The following is a 16,310-nucleotide window of genomic DNA, read 5'->3' as shown; positions in this document are numbered from 1 at the left end:
GATGGTATGGAGTGAACTTTAAGCTGACTTGGGCTGCTCTTGTTTTGTGGATCTCTGCATTAGATAGTATAAATAGCCTGAACTATAGGACTTGCACTAGTATCTGTCTAAAGACATCAAAATTGTTTTTTATCCCACAGAATGTAACATGTCATTGTGTGATGCCATTATTCCAACATGCAAACCCAATGAAAAATTAGTGGCAGGCTACCACCCCCTGTCCTGCTGCCCACAGTACCGATGTGGTAAGGGAAATGCAAAACCACAGTCAGTGGAAAGTTTTCCATACTTGTATTATATGTTGGAAGAAAATTTGCATTACAAGTTGTCTTGATTGTTAACAGAATGGGACACTGTAAATAGCACCAGGCAATGATGTGTGTTTTTTTAAACATTCTCTAGTATTTTTTTTGTCTTTGTATTTTGTGTTACGTCTTATTTACAGTAAATTTGGGGTATTTTATTTTACTTAGCATATGAAGAATATATTTTTGTATCTTTTTCATATTGTTTCAGTGACTTCTTTTAAAACAATGTTTGTTTCACATCCTACAGAATGTGATCCTTCAGTTTGTTTCAATGCCTCGCAGCCTGACTGCAGAGAAGATCAGTTTATTGTTGAGGCAAAACAGGAAGACCCCTGTTGTTTCTCTCATCTCTGTGGTAAGATGCCTCAAATATTTTTAGGGAGAGCTAAAGAATAGTCAAATATTTACAAAACCAGACTATAATTCTAAAATAACCCAAGGCAGGAATTCTTGGAGTGAGACTTCACACAGATCTGGTGGACTGGAGGATCATTATTCTTGGGTTTGGGGATCTTTTTTATCCAACACAATTTTGAACATCATATTTGAACTTTGTTTAGCTTTAATATCCATAAAATGCTTAAAAGTTCTATTATCTGAGTAACAAATGCAGTATTAATTTTCATATAGTCAATTAAATGTAATTCATATGTGCTAACTTTTTACTATTTTAAATATTTTAAACTTTGTACATGTCTGTTTTTTTTTTGTTTTTTTTTTTTTTTTTTTTTTTTTTTTTTTTATTTAGTGTGTGAATCCTGTATTGAACCTGTTCCCTTGTGTAGTGAAGGGGAAATTCTCACTGTAGACCTTAATACCATACACTACTGCTGTCCTCATTACTACTGCGGTGAGTGTAACTGCTGAGAGTTTGATACGTCACCAAATTCAGTAAAAATGACAGTGCATGGCTCTGCAGGGATTTGTTTAGGTTTGGCAATTAGAGTGGGCTTCAGGTACAGACTGAGAGGTCAAAATGAGAGTGTAGAGGTACCAAATTTGACATAAAGTTCTTGGTATGCCCAGTGGTGGTCTAACAAACCTCATCAGTGGAGTCTGGAGAGGTTATTCAGTTCACCAGACAGAAATATGGTTGTCTTCACAGTGATTTAAATACCAATATATTAATCTGGCCCTGAATCCCATCCTTGGAGTACAAATATACAGTTTTTCACATATTATAACACATTTAATAAAACAGCTTCCACGCTGGTTTTCCTCTATTGTACAAGTCACTAATGTTTAGGCAGTTTCTTTGCACTTTTAGCTCCTAGGGGAAGGAGTAGACCAAGGATTTCAAATACTGCTGGGTTGACTACTCTTCAAACAATGAGCAGGCACAAGAAAAATATTTGCAGTGTAACTTGGTCCTTTTCCTAGTCTCATAGAACACATAAATTGTGCAATACATTTTTAAGTAACATCTAAAAGTACAACTGCTTAATTTAGATTAACTTTCATCCTATTGCAGTTTTCAGGCTAATTTCACATAATTAAATTGACTTCCACTAAGTTTAGAGTTTAGCAATTTTACTTTGGTTATTTCTGTATTTTGGTCCTTTCCTTTTCCTAGCAGTTTTACCCAGGTGAAATTTTCTGCAAAGACCTTTTGGCATTGTTTTTTTCCCACTTCTGGCAGGGAGAAAATTAGATCTTAGTGCTTGCCAGTAAGCTGCTTCTGATAAGGGAGGCAATATTTTCTTATTAGCATCATACCTGGAGGGCAGTTGCTCCCTGTTATCTTACAGAAGTGCACTTTACAGTATGTATCAAGTCTATGTTTCCCAAATATTATGATTTTAGATGTCTTTGGTAGTGGTTGTTTTCTTGAGTAACTCTGAAGTAGGAAGAATATTAAATGATTCCTGTTTGATGTTCTCTGAAAATTTAAACATTTTCTAAGACAACTAAAATCACTTTTGAAAATTTTTGTTTCATTTTCCATTCCAAGTATAGTTCAGATACTTAAGAAACACAATAACTTTTATATAACACAAAATTATTTTAAAAATAGTTTATCAAAAGTAATGTAAGCTGGAAAATATGAAGGGAAGTTGAATGAGTTCTTATATGTCTTTCCCCCTCATTTAGTTTGTGACGAAAATCTTTGTTCTGAGCCTCCTATGATTTGCACAGAAGACATGACGCCTGTGAAGGAAAAAATACTCGGGCAATGTTGTCCAGAATGGCACTGTGGTAATTATTGCTTTATTCTTTAGTCACAACTCTTAACCAAAGCTAACAGTTAGGTAATTGATTAACACATTTCAAGATTAACAAGATTTCTTTCTCTCCTCAGAATGTAGTTGTGAAAATGCTACCGTGCTGACCTGTAAATTGGTACGTGATGTCTTTTAAATACTGTTAGCAATGGTGTTGAGCTGTCTTACTCTTCTCTTTTACACTCCTTGTTTCAGTTGTAAAGAGTAACAGGGACAGGGTGGGATTGCCCTGCAGTCCCAGCTCAAGCATGTAATTCCAAGTGTCTGCACAGCATTGTCAACCATTCCTTGGAGAAATTTCACTTTGTGTGCTGTAAGGTGGAAAAAGAAAAAAAGCTACTGTAATTTTATCCTGTTCAGTGTTAACATGAAACAATATGCTAGTAAGGCTTTCCACATAAATAATTCACATTTAAAAATAATTAATGAGGTATGAGCTATATGATTATATGTATCATCTGAAGAAATGTGTCATTTTGTTAATAATTTATGCTTTTGATTAAAATGATTTCATGTTGTTTAATTTTGCTGATATGAGCAGTCATGAATATTTTGCTCCTCATGTAGTTTTTCATAATAGGGATGTGATCTGGAAAAAAAATATGACTGTATGTTCAAACTCCCATAAATGCTACAGTGACCATATTTTCCTTATCCAATGCCTGAAGTTTTGTTCCTCATGTGAAGACAGTATAACATAAAGTGTATTAAGGAATTTTAGATTTAAATAGCTTTCACCTATCTTTTGAAAGAAAATCCTTAGGAGGCAATCTTTTGCTAATATATTTATTATAGAAATAATTTTGTGTCTCAGGAAAAAAATGCTGTTTATTGACTCTGCTATTCTATGTACCCCTACAGAAAATGATGTTTTCTGCTTTAAGAGATAAACACACTGAATAACTCTCAATCTGCTACTGTTTCTTTAATACATGGCAATTTTCCTCTTTTATGAAACCAGGGGTGGAAGTAATGAAAGTAATATTTTACATTTTTAGAGAAAAATTGTGTGTGTAGCACTACATTTAATTGTGCACGACTTTGCAAACTTTTATCTTTCTGTACACAGGGAGAAGTTAAAAAAATAGATAGCAGTGTTTCCAGTGCTTGTGGATGCACTCACTATATTTGTGGTAACTTTTTATATTCCTCATCATTGTGTTTTATTTTTTAGCTAAAAGGGTGTGCAAAGAAAGCAGAACTAAGGTCATTGTCACCTTCTCAAATGTAAATGCTCTTTTATCTTAATTTGATGTGTGTCTCTGTAGTTATGCAATGATACTTTATTTTCTGAATATGGCGCTTTGCCTGCTATGCCATCCATTTTGTGCCTGCTCTGGCAGAGTGTGGGAGTGCTGTAGAACTGCCCATGCTTCCAGAGTCAGGTACAGTCTCTCTGGTGAGAGACAAGAAGGAAACAGGCTGTGAACGGTAGCTGAGTGTGAGCAGGGCAGCTGCTCCTAGTCTGCTTTCAACACAAATGAGACAAAATCTTGCCCAGAGCAACTGACCTGTTCACCCAGCACAAGAGGAGGTAGCCAGATCAAGATCAGAGCTCTGCTCCCTTCCCTCACTCAGCTACCCATGTACAGCAGATTTCAGCTGCACTCTGCGTGGGGGTGCAGAGGCAAGCTGCAGTCCTGGCAGCAGCCCAGGCTGAACTGCCTCCAAGAGCCAAGCACATATTTACAGTACAGCTTGAACAGATTACTGGACCACAGGTATTTGCTGAGTGGTTTAATTGGCAGAAGGGCCACATTGTGTGATGTGCAGAATAGCTCAATGTTAAATATTAGAATACTTTTAAACTAAGAACAACAGACTTTTTTACTTCTGTAGTAGGAACACTATCAGTTTTAGGCAGTTTTGCATTTTGCAGCATTTTCTAAAACTGAATTATCATTCCTCCTCATCTTGTTTGGTAACTAAAACCACAAACCAATCTAGTCTAAAAGATAGAATACTTTTGCAGTGAATAGGAATTTGCCCTACTTCTGTCTTACCAGTGCTTCTGTTAATTTGTTTAAAGATTATTTTTCCCCCCCTGGTAACATCTATTTCTTTTGGTTTTAGAGAAGGATGATGTGTGCATCTTCCAAGAGGTCACAGTACTGAATCCTGGGCAGTCAGTGATTCAGTACTTGGATGGAGACCTTTGTTACACTGTACAGTGTTTACAAGAAAAAGATCAGAACACAGGCTACAATGCCATGCATTTCACAATGATGAACTGCTCCCAGCAATGTGAAGCTGTGAGTATTCTTAAAATACGGGAATTATGCAATTTTTGAACACAACTGCACAACTAGGATAAAAATTTTAGTGAAGACTTTTGCTAGTCCTGTTTACTCAGCAAGTATTGAGAATTTAGCAGTGATGATGTGTATCATGTGTCTGCACAATTATTTTGAGAGGCAGTTTCTAGCAGCCTATGTAAACAAATCTGTCTTAACTGTCCATGCATCCATCCATGCATCCATGCATCCATCCATCCATCCATCCATCCATCCATCCATCCATTGTTTTCCTTGGTGTTTTTATTTTCAGAAATCAAAGAATTTTCATATAATGTATGTTTAAAAAGTACTAGCTTGTCTATTTCCTTTCATTTCTTTCCAGCATCAAGTATATATTCCTTCCTTCAGTCACGATACTTGTTGTGGTACGTGTCAAAATGTGTCCTGCTCTTTTCATACAGAGAATGGAACACTGATTTTGTATGAGGTAAGTGCCTCTGAACAGAGATAAGAAGTAACTGTAATGATACAATAGACAGGAGTCTGACAGGCATTTCTAAGTTAACTCATGCAGTCATTCTCACTTCATCTTCTCCTTACTGCGAGTTATATGCTTAGACTATTTCTGGTGTATGATTGGAACCTGCCATTTCACACATGTAAATATCTCATAGCTTTTAATATTTCCTGCAAAGATCTGCAAATGTCATCATTTACTTAAGGCTGGATATGCTCTAACTGCAGAATTGTGACTCTATATTAGGTATTGCTATTTAGAGGTGTTGAGAGCTTCTAAATCTACATCAGGACTTCTATGTACCCCTCTTCTGAGGGCCACTCTTCTCTTCCTGCTGGTTATTACAAAAAGGAGAAGTGCAAATTGAGGTTTTGGGGTTCAGGGTCTTGGTGGTGTGCTCCAGCATCCACATGCACAGAAATTTAGATGTGGCCATGACTTGGTTCATAATTCCAATTGATTTCAGAGCAAAAGAAATGACTAACTGGCACAGAGTCCTTTCATTCTGCAGTAGGGCACCCATGCTCAGCAGCATGCTCAGCATGGAGAGTAGAGCCATGGCTCCAGGGAGGAGTAGCCTCTTGTAATTAGAGGATGGTCTTTCCTTTTGCCACCTACTCGTGGTCTGCAGCAGACTTTCCACTCCAGTGGATGCTACAGCATGAGGGCACTGCTTTTATAGACATTTCGGGTTGGAAATAAAGCTGAAGTGTTTTGGTTTTCCTAACAACAGCTTTGTTTTGTATATTCAGGAAGGAAGCACCTGGACCTCCAACTGCACCAACTACAAATGTGTTAAGACTGCTGCAGGGGCCATTGCACTGGGATCAAGTGTTGTCTGCCCCCCATTTAATGACACTGAGTGTACAAAGGTTTGTACTTTGAGTAAGGTAAGTGACAATAATTGCTCCAGAGTTTGACTTACACTCCAAAATTCAGGCAAACTTCATGCACTTTCTTTAAATTAAAAAAGTGGTAAGTAAAAACATGTAAATGAGCAATTTGCAGTTATTTCCTATACTCCTGTTTTCTTTCCAACTGACAAATTATCTGTGAGGAGTGTAAAAGTTTGGCCTGAGGATTGTTGATGACTGCTTTTAGAACTGGAATCATGCTTGACATACCACTATAAAAAGTGGTAATCGCTATGTCTTGCCTTATTTTGGAATAATACTTTGCCAAGTTCATAGAACACACACAATAAATAAATCAGATCTATAAATCAAAAAAATGCTCAATATAAATGTCAGCTATATTAAAAAACCCTTAAGTTGTGCAATGATTAGGGAGATGACTGAGTATATATAAACTTTATTAGCTCTTAAACTAAAATTTGTGTAACCAAACAAAAAATATCCAGGGTATCTACCTACATCACATATTTTAAAATATTAAGGTGGCCTATCCATATAAACTGCTTTGAAGAACATGTATTCTTCACAAAGGTTGTATATTTGTTTATGGTTTAATTTCTAATTTAATAATTCTCTAAATTTATAATGCCTGCCAAATTTTTCACTTGCAGTACATTTTATATTTAATATGAGCTACAAATAATAGTAAATATATATGTAGAAAGGGTAAGTACCATGGTTGCCTTGGCTACAGATTATGCATTTAGTACTAGTCCTAATTATCCCTTCCATTTATTTAAAAAAGTTCTTATTTCTTCCAGTCCTGAAGAAAGTATTCTGTTTAAAAATAATGCCTGTACTACTTTGATTTAATGCTTGAATTTCTTCCTTGGAACCATTCTGACACCATTCAGATCTATTAGGTTAAGATTTTAAAGAACAGAGCCCTAAAATTAACTTTCTGAATCAGTCTGACCTGTTTTTGAGAGACACTGAGCATAGGCTTGAGCCATTAGCTGAGAAGAAAATTTTTCTCACGGGCAATTCAGGATAATTCAGGAATATCTGAGTTTAAGTGGTCTTTTAAGAAGTTCTTGAACAACGTATTCAATGTAAGGAGGTAAAAAAATATATGCTTTCATGAAAAGATAGAAGCTGAAAAATGTCTGTCTTTTGTTTCTTGTTATCCTAAGATAACATCAGCAAAAGATAGCATCTATTAATCTTCTGTAGTCTGCTTGATGTGCAGATCTGGGCTACTCACACGAATTTTTGAAACTATCCTTATAAATCTCCGTGGTGGGGAAATGGATGATAGTAGATTATATAAAAACATGCTTATAGGAACTAAATGATTTCTTCAAAGGAAACTAAATCAGATGTCAACTGAACACAATTGAAATTGTCATCATGATGAGCTCATTTTCAGTGTCAAAGACACTAAATAATTCATGAAACAACCCTTCAGCTGATACATATCTGTGTAATTCTGTTGATTTCAGTGGCACTACTTTGTATTAATTTGATGTCTTTAAAATGTGGAATATCTTGAGATACAATTTCCCCTTGCATTAGGTTCAGACTTTTTTGCTATATTCTTCTTTTATTTTCCTAGAATGGAGGAATTGTGCAGACGTATAATGATGGCTGCTGCAAGACCTGTAAGTGATGAAGGCTGCAATATGTGCTAGTTTAGCTTTGGTTTTGGAAGGCTTATTTTTTAACCTCTGTTGCTGGGACATAAAGAGGGAAAAAGCATGCAGTTCCCCCTGCAAATCTCATAAAATTGTTGTAGTTACCTAACAACTCTTAAGAGATCTTGCTAAATTTGGCTGCTGACTTGGTGATTTTTAACATTATTGTTCTGGAGTATAATCAAATCTCTCCAAATATAACCCATGGAAGATTAAAATTGTCTCACTTAAAACAATTAAAACATTCTCTTAAGTTGGCTCTCAAATAGTGCCTATATGATCTTCACCTTAAAAGACAAGAATTTTCCTCTTAAAAGTGATTCTTGATTCAATGATATTTTGCAATGCATCTTCAAACTTAGCAATTTATTCTGTATGCCTAATACATATTTTCTAGGTCCAAAATACTGAAATATTTTTTCTTAAATCTGAAATGAGGAAAAATTAGAGAAATATTGATGATAGCAATGCTTATATAAAATCAGCCTTTTAATATCTGGTAATACATTAACATTTTCTGTGTGTAACTTTAAAATATGATTAAATGTGACTCAAAATGACATAAAGCTTTCACAATTTATGCAATTTTAAAAACAAATTGAGAACACACTGGTTTTCTCTGCAGTTTTGACTAGAATTAAATTTTATTATCTACTTCTATAATTATGCATGCATGTGTATGTATATATCTGTTTATGTTTTTTAAAAGTAATTCTGTAGAGCAGGGACATGTTCAGCATTACAGAAAATCTTAACCCTCTGTTTTGGCCTTTTTTGTGTTCAACATTAGAGTAAAAGCAAATTAGTCTTTGGAATTTTTGTATACAAACAATATTAATTAATATTATTGAATAGCAAGTTGCAGACTTATAACCAGATATTGCACTGTTATTATGTAAAACTGAAGTGCAATATATTGAATATAAGTTGGAGAAATAGGGGAAGTAGTGATATTTATAAAATACAGAACAATGCCAAACTTCCAAGCTATGTGATTCTTAGAAAGGAAACTGCAAAGATTGTTGTTCCATTGCAACCAAAACATGGAAAATTAAAGCTATTTTAATGCAACCAAAACATGGAAAATTAAAGCTATTTTAATGCAACAGAATATGTTTTATTTTCGAGAATCACCCTAGAGAAGTAACACACCAGAATTTTACTAAAATCTTACTAATCAATAATCTTTCTCTCATGAGATAAACTGTGTGGAAAAAAAAATATCTGCCCCCCTTACCCCCAAAAAATTTGGTTGTCATTATTTAGAAAATTAGTCTTAAAAATTATTAAAATTATTGACTGCTGGTTCTCTGCTGACCAAGATTTATAATTTTGGCCATATTCTGTGGCCTCAGGAAAGGCATTGTTATACTTCAGAAATACTTGCTGAGGTGGCTGCTAAAACTGCCAGATATCATTCATACAATTATATGCTATTTTATTTTTATTTTTATTTTTAACTAAAAGCATGTGCCCTGTGGGGAAGCAGTTAAGATAAGAGTACTTATGAATAGAGCTTGCAACACATTGGGATTTTAATGGGAGCAAATAACTTTTCTGAAAGAGCTTGATTTAATGCATGCAAAGCGAGTGCATATATTTAATTCTTACCTTGCCATAGACAGACTAATTCCAAAAGTTTGGTTTAAAAGTAAGCATTCCAGTTTTGTGTTAACCAGGAGAATAATAAAGTACAGGCCATCTTTAGTGAGACTTGAAGCAGCTGCAGAGTTTATAAATTGTAGAAGACTAACAGGAAAGCTCATCATCTTTTGCTAAAAGAAAAATTGCAGTTGGCAGTGTAAGAATTAATGAAGTACCATTTATACAGAAATGTTTTTATTTCATGAGAATCTTCTATTCCTAATGATTCTGCCAGGTTCTGGATTGGGTCTATTACCCTTTGCCATTAGTCCAGTAGTGCCTACTGATAGTATTAATTGTGAACCAGGTATTATTTTTAATAATGTATTTTCTTTCCTTTTTTTTTTTTTTTAATAATATAAGAACTGCTTGATATATGTGTCATAGCTGTCATCATTACTGGATATTACCATGCAGTTAATGGTTCTGGGCCTGATACTGAGAGATGCTGATCCTCTGCTGCCTTCCAAAATCAGTGATTTTCTAAAACCTGGTTAAGATTCACTGCTCAGCAACTGTCAGAATTAGGTTCATCCATTTCTGGTATATGCTGTTGATGGTTATTTCTGCTACTCATTGCTGAAACTGGTTTTATCACATGAACTTACTGTACAGGATAGTTTTAATAAGAAATGTTACTTTAAAAAAATCATAATTCTGAATTCTGTTACCAAGAGATTCTGAATCTGATCCTAGGTCTCTAAATTTAATGATGGAAATCGTTTTGCCTTAAAATAGAGCAAGAATGTGTGTTATTGTCTGGTCTCACCTTTGCAGATATGGATTCATGCTGTGTTTCTTCTTTGTCACAAATAATATATTTTACAGAGTTACAAAATTATTGAGGCCAGGGGTGGGGAGGGGGATACAACGCATACAATTGCAACCCCATGGCAATACACAGTTTTTATACCAGATGTTACAGAATGTTACAGAGCTGTTGCAGTACACTCATGATTCTGTGCTTTTTAGGATAGATGAGTCACAAAAACTCCTTCCTCAAATAAGGAGTGAGTAAACAAAGCAGATCTGATACTGAAATGCAGATCTTTACAGTTCAAGGCTGGAGAGAGCAGAGTATAGCAGCAGAGCTTTTGTAAGAGATCAGCACTTTGTATGCTGAAATGTTAGATATACATCTCTGTATGACTTGTAGCAGTACAAGGATTGCACTGTCTACACATAGGCTGGCAAACACTTTCAGATTGAAACATCACAGGAAATTTTTAAAAAATTTCTCCTGTGTTTCTGAGAAAGGAAAAGTGAGATGTTATAGTCTAACAACTTTTCTCCTGTAGTGATCTGCTTGTTCAGTAAGAGAATTTAGTTTGATTCTTTAAGGCACCTGTTAAAATCTAGCTGTACTCTGCAGCCAGATTAATTTTCAGTACTTAATGGTTGCAGAATACTTTTGTTACTCAGAGATCATTTATCTTATAAAAGTGCTCTCAAGCTTCTAAGGAACAGAAGAGTTTCTTTTCTGTACACCCAACCTTGAAGGAAGGTCAAGAAAGTGCTGAATAGTGCTTATTATTTTATATACTGTTTGTCCAGAATGGTTACACAGCAAAACTACCAGATCATTTTGATGGGTAGTGGATAAGGAGATCTAAATAACTGCTGTTATACAGATAGTAATAATGGTCTGATACAGAGTGAAGCATGAAAAATTATATGTTTAATTGTTTCAGTATTGTATTATGACTTTGAATATGTTAAAAAATGGCTTTTCACTGTACAGTTTTATTTTTCAAAATAAAAAAAACCCCAAAACCCTCCAATCAATATCTCCAGGACTGAATATAAAAATTCAGTATTTCCCTCATCCTAGACCTGTATGCTGACTTCATATGCTACATGTTTCAGCTCTGGTGATAAAAAATGCACCATATTTAGCAAATAAATGCACGTCTTTCTTTCACAGCTTCATAAAAGGACATATTTCTCAAAATATATTGAAATAATATAATTACATTTAATTTTTAGTCATGAAAAATAGCATGAAGATTGTAATCACGTTCACACTTTCGCCTTCTTGGATGTTAAGTTTTGATAATTTTTTAAAAGGCAGGACCAAAATCCTATTTGCATTCAACATTCCCAATAAAACAGAATTAATTCTAATACTATTAAAAATGACTCAATACATTTTTTCTAATTGCATATATTTCTCTTGTCATATGTTCAATCTAAAAACATATTCATAGTTTAATTGTTTATAGCTTATAGTTTTATAAACTATGAAGCATATTCATACTTCAAAAAATTTGTATAGCTTATTTGGGGCATTTGATGCTCACATGTGCCATTGAAAAATAGGTTATACTGCGCAGCACCTATGTATTATTATTATGTTATATTTTAAAAGAAAATTATGGAAATATTAATTTCTGTGTGTACGTTATTGAAAACAAAGTGTAACTATTTAAATTATGTTAATATATTTAATTTTTTAAAGAAGCAAATACATTACAGAAGATATATTGATTCAGTATGCATTTTTTGTATTTTATCAGGCAAAAAGGAAGAAAGGATTTGCCAGAAAATGACAATTAGGACAACCATAAGAAAAAATGACTGTATAAGTCAAAGCCCGGTAAGCATAAAATTTCAGTGCTGGGCCTATGGCATGAAAAGCCAAGCATTAGAAAGTTGGTTATGGCTAACAACAAGCAACAAAATGTGCTGCTTTCTCCTCAAAAGCAAACTTGATTCTAGGAATGTTATCCTACCATAAATGGAGTAAAACTAGGTGTTTCCATTACTGAGCCCTCCCACCTGGAGGAACACCTGGCTTCAGATGAAAAATACTGACTAAAATTACTTTAACTAATGGAGGCACTGAACTCCTTAGGGTGAAATAATATCCTGCTCTAAAAGAGGAGCAGAAATGTTCCAACTTAAAATGTGATGAAACTGCTGTATTCCTCTTTGAAGACCTTTATGCTCTCTGTCTTCCCTCACATTGCATAGGTTTCCATATCATAAATTCATAATGCCATTTATTTATGGGTCTGCTTAAGACACCTTATTTCTCAGCTTTGGTGTTGCCCCATCTACAGACCCTAGGAAATTTCTGAGCAGCAAATGTTCTTCTCATGTAGCACTTGGAAGGGCAGCAATTGACAAAGTATCTCAAGACTTCCAAAAATCTTCTGGCAAGATTCTGTTGGAGAATCTAAGCAGTCATTAGGGAAGAGGCAAAATGTCATCACATGTTAAAAGCCATCCTGATAGAAGGTCAGTGGTGACGTGTTCAGATTTTAATTGTAGGAATGCATTGTAGGTGTATTTATTTAGCTTTAGAAGGATTGATAATGAGGAAGTATAAATAGATGAAATTAGAGTAATTTGCCATAGTTAAGAGATGAGTCTGGAGAGTTTCAGTGTTACTTCAACAACCTAGGGTAAGAGACAGTAATACAACAAAATAAAGTCATGGTATTGACTAAATAAAGAATATTAAAATGAAAGATTTAGTCAAGCCTCATAGGTTTTTTTAAGCTCGGTGAAAAGATCCTTGCCCTTTCATCCAGTTCTATGACAAGCTCTGCCTTCCTGCTGACAAAAAGGCTAAAATTTATGGCATTTAGGCAAATAGATAGGCAGTGGAAACAAGCTCATTCTAGTGTCTTTTATGAAAAAGTTCTGCAGTATGAGAGAGGGCTCTGTTCAGCCGCGGTCCCTCTACATTGCTGCAGAACTAAAGTGTTCAGAGAGGAGCAACAGAAATGTTGGCCAGGTCATGTCTTGAATGGTACATCAAATAAGGCCTTCCTTTTCATCTTTCTGTTGTAAACTTTTCTTTTTTTCCTCCCTCTCTACCTTCCAAAAACACCTGCCACCATCCCACCTTTATTAGAGCCCCCTTTTCCCAGTATCTCCTTGTTCCAAATTTCCTTGGTGGCTGCATATCCTTCAGTCCAGGTTCCCTTACTCTTCCCACAGACGTACCTCCAGATTTTCATGTCCTCATGCCCTAAACTCTCTCTCCTCTCCAGCTCCCCCACTGGCACTCTTTTTCCATCATGTGATTTTGCCCTATCAAATGTTGGTATCTGCTGTGACTGACTGGAAACTGCATACGTGTTCTTGGCCAGACTACTGCTGTCAAACTTTGGATAGGGCTGAGCATGATTATGTTTTATAATTAATAACTGGGATTGCTAGTGCTTAGGAAAAAGTCTTTTTTACTCGTGCCAAATCTCAGGTAATTTCAAACTTATAAAAGTAATCTTTTAGTCTAATTTGTGTAGGTATGGGGGTTTAATCACAGGCATAGGAGTAAATCAAAGCATCTTTCATATACATCACCTGCAGAAGAAATGAGATTTAAGTCTGTCACAAAGAGAACTAGACCTTGTATAGCCATCCTCGATTTCCCAGCATTTGAACTCTGTTTAAGTTTAATTAAAAAGTATTTTTTTCCCTGTCAACATATCAGCTAAGAAAATTCCTCACATAATGTAACAGTAAGAGAAAGCTTTGCGCTGCTGAAATCTAGAGCACAAATAATTTTCTGGATAGCTCGTGCCCAAGCTGGTTTGTTACTGCATGTACTTTTTGGATATATTTCTTTGAGTGATAACACAGCCCTCAGTCACAAACAGAACAAATAAGAAAGGGAAAAGCTTTTGCACTGATATGCCTTTTCTCTTTCAAGGAGAAAGATAAACTTCCCTTCATTTTACATAGAATAATTTAACTTTTTATCTGTGAACATGAAAAGGACATGGATTCACCTGTGCTGTTCCAAAGTTATCAATGGAGATTCAATTTTGGTATCCATAGCACAAGATTGAAACAAAACACATGATTAAACAATAAAGAAAAGTTTAATTAAAAATATTTTAAATGTGGCTAAACTTAGAATGAATGAATTTTAGAAGATAAAATAATTTTTAAGACCAGAGTCCTTTTCAAATGTAAAAATGGGTTTTAATCACAATGAAGTTTGAAATGCTATATTTTTATAATAAAATTTCAGATTTCTAGTTTTAATTCTCATTCTTATTTTCTTCTATTTTACTCATAGGTCAATGTGGCTTCATGTGATGGCAAATGCCCATCTGCAACAATTTACAATGTCAATATTGATAGCCATCTAAGATTCTGTAAATGTTGTCGAGAAATCGGAACACGAGTCGTGACTGTGCCCTTGCGCTGCTCAGGAAACGGCACCGAAATTATGTACGTCATTCAAGAGCCCATAGACTGCTCGTGCCAGTGGAACTGAACCTTGCTGTGGACATGATTTGGCTTTCACCAGACACAGTTTGTTGGTCATGGATGGGTATAGTACTCTGCAGGGAAATAGAAAAGGCATCAGTTATGCTTTATAATGTAACTTTTCCCAAATTTAGCAAAGATGGTTGTTCTCCAAATTGTCCTTGAAAATATTGGCAAGAATAGAAAGAAAAACAAAAAACCTGTTGAACAAGGTGTAGTTTATCCATCATTTATTTCTACTCAGTGGCTTTCTGTTGAGGTGGTGAAAAAAGCTGGTTAGTATTTCCAGTATTTTAAAATTTTGGATCATGGATACCTATCAAAGTAGAGAATTTCTCAAACAATTTCTCATTAGTTCATTTACTTGGAGGCCTCCAGCTGAAAACCATCACCAGTCCTATGTTTAAATTTGGAAAGAAGCATATTAGGATTTTGAAAATTACTGAATTAATTTATTTTAAAAATAGTGGGTTCAACTGTAACATTTTTACCTTGCTCAAAAATCTATCCTTTGTCCAGTAAGCTATTGTCAATGATTGGATTCTGCTTACACTGTAAGCCACTGAGATACAACTCGACTGTGATCTGTAAGTACTTGATGGAAACCTCCAGAGTATATAGCAGAATCATAATATCTTGAAACTTAGATATGTTTAATTTTTATGCATATTATAAATATTAATTATGAATAGGCAAAGGCTGAAGAGTGATAGCTTTTGTGCGTTAAAAATATCTGAAAGCCATTTCTGCTATGAAGGTTTCCATTTTATATCCATTTTTTCCCTTTTCACAGAAAAGAAATTGGCTGTTTGCTAGTATAGAATAAGATTATATGTATATATATTTATTTAAAAACCCCCACAATACTGCACATTTTAAATATTCATAATGCGTTTTGTCTTTGTTTTCCAGTCTGAAGATTGTGTTCAATGTATTTTTAATTTTTTTTCAATACAGATATTTAGACTATTGCCTGAATTCAGGATTCATAATTTTTGAGTCCAGGAAAAAAATTCAGATAAAATAAATGTTTTAAAGGACTTAGGTGAGTTATTCATGCTCAATCAAGCTGTAAATATCGATGATTCAGTACCTTAAGGTGAATATCATCTTCCTTTTACTCAACATACTACATAACCTGCTTTTAAAAATAAAGGGTACAAGTTTAAACTTGTTTTTAGAAGATTACTTTGCTTTATAAACTCACTGAATGAAAATTATATTAATTATGACAGTATTTTCCTTATCAATTTTCCTTTTAACTGTGTCAAAATCGAAATTCTTGTCTATAAGTTTGAAAATATTCTGACAGTTTTGATTTCAAGCTGTCATAATTTAATGATGAAAAGGTTGGATTATCACATGGGTTATTACAGTGAAATATAAGCAATAAAACTGCCTTAAAGTCCAAGGCTATTTTTCTACTTTGTGTGACAAATTTTAATTATTTGCTCCATTCAGTCTGATGGCTAATAAAGACAAATAGCTTGTACAGAGAAATCTGTTATTAACTAGATCCGTCTACACATCCCTATCATTAAAAATATTTACTTGGTTTAAAAATTAAATAGCAATCCATTGTAAAATATCAGCAAAACATTTAAC

At 34.5% G+C, this 16,310-nt stretch overlaps 1 protein-coding gene across 1 annotated transcript in view; it reads left to right on the top strand.

Moving 5' to 3' along the window:
* OTOGL (otogelin like) overlaps positions 1 to 14,712 on the top strand; it is a 92,146-nt gene extending 77,434 nt beyond the window's left edge. The window contains exons 46-57 of the mRNA XM_058023293.1: positions 141 to 245; positions 556 to 663; positions 1,057 to 1,158; positions 2,400 to 2,504; positions 2,608 to 2,648; positions 3,600 to 3,663; positions 4,604 to 4,782; positions 5,150 to 5,254; positions 6,037 to 6,156; positions 7,754 to 7,799; positions 11,993 to 12,072; positions 14,512 to 14,712. Of these exons, the coding sequence (XP_057879276.1) occupies positions 141 to 245; positions 556 to 663; positions 1,057 to 1,158; positions 2,400 to 2,504; positions 2,608 to 2,648; positions 3,600 to 3,663; positions 4,604 to 4,782; positions 5,150 to 5,254; positions 6,037 to 6,156; positions 7,754 to 7,799; positions 11,993 to 12,072; positions 14,512 to 14,712 (1,256 nt within the window). The remainder of the gene's footprint in view (positions 1 to 140; positions 246 to 555; positions 664 to 1,056; positions 1,159 to 2,399; positions 2,505 to 2,607; positions 2,649 to 3,599; positions 3,664 to 4,603; positions 4,783 to 5,149; positions 5,255 to 6,036; positions 6,157 to 7,753; positions 7,800 to 11,992; positions 12,073 to 14,511) is intronic.
* Positions 14,713 to 16,310: the final 1,598 nt, after the last annotated feature.

Source organism: Melospiza georgiana, chromosome 4 (assembly GCF_028018845.1).
Source record: "Melospiza georgiana isolate bMelGeo1 chromosome 4, bMelGeo1.pri, whole genome shotgun sequence".
Classification (NCBI taxonomy): Eukaryota; Metazoa; Chordata; class Aves; order Passeriformes; family Passerellidae; genus Melospiza; species Melospiza georgiana.
The sequence above is the reverse complement of the archived record's forward strand: the minus strand, read 5'-3'. Positions and strand labels throughout refer to the sequence as shown.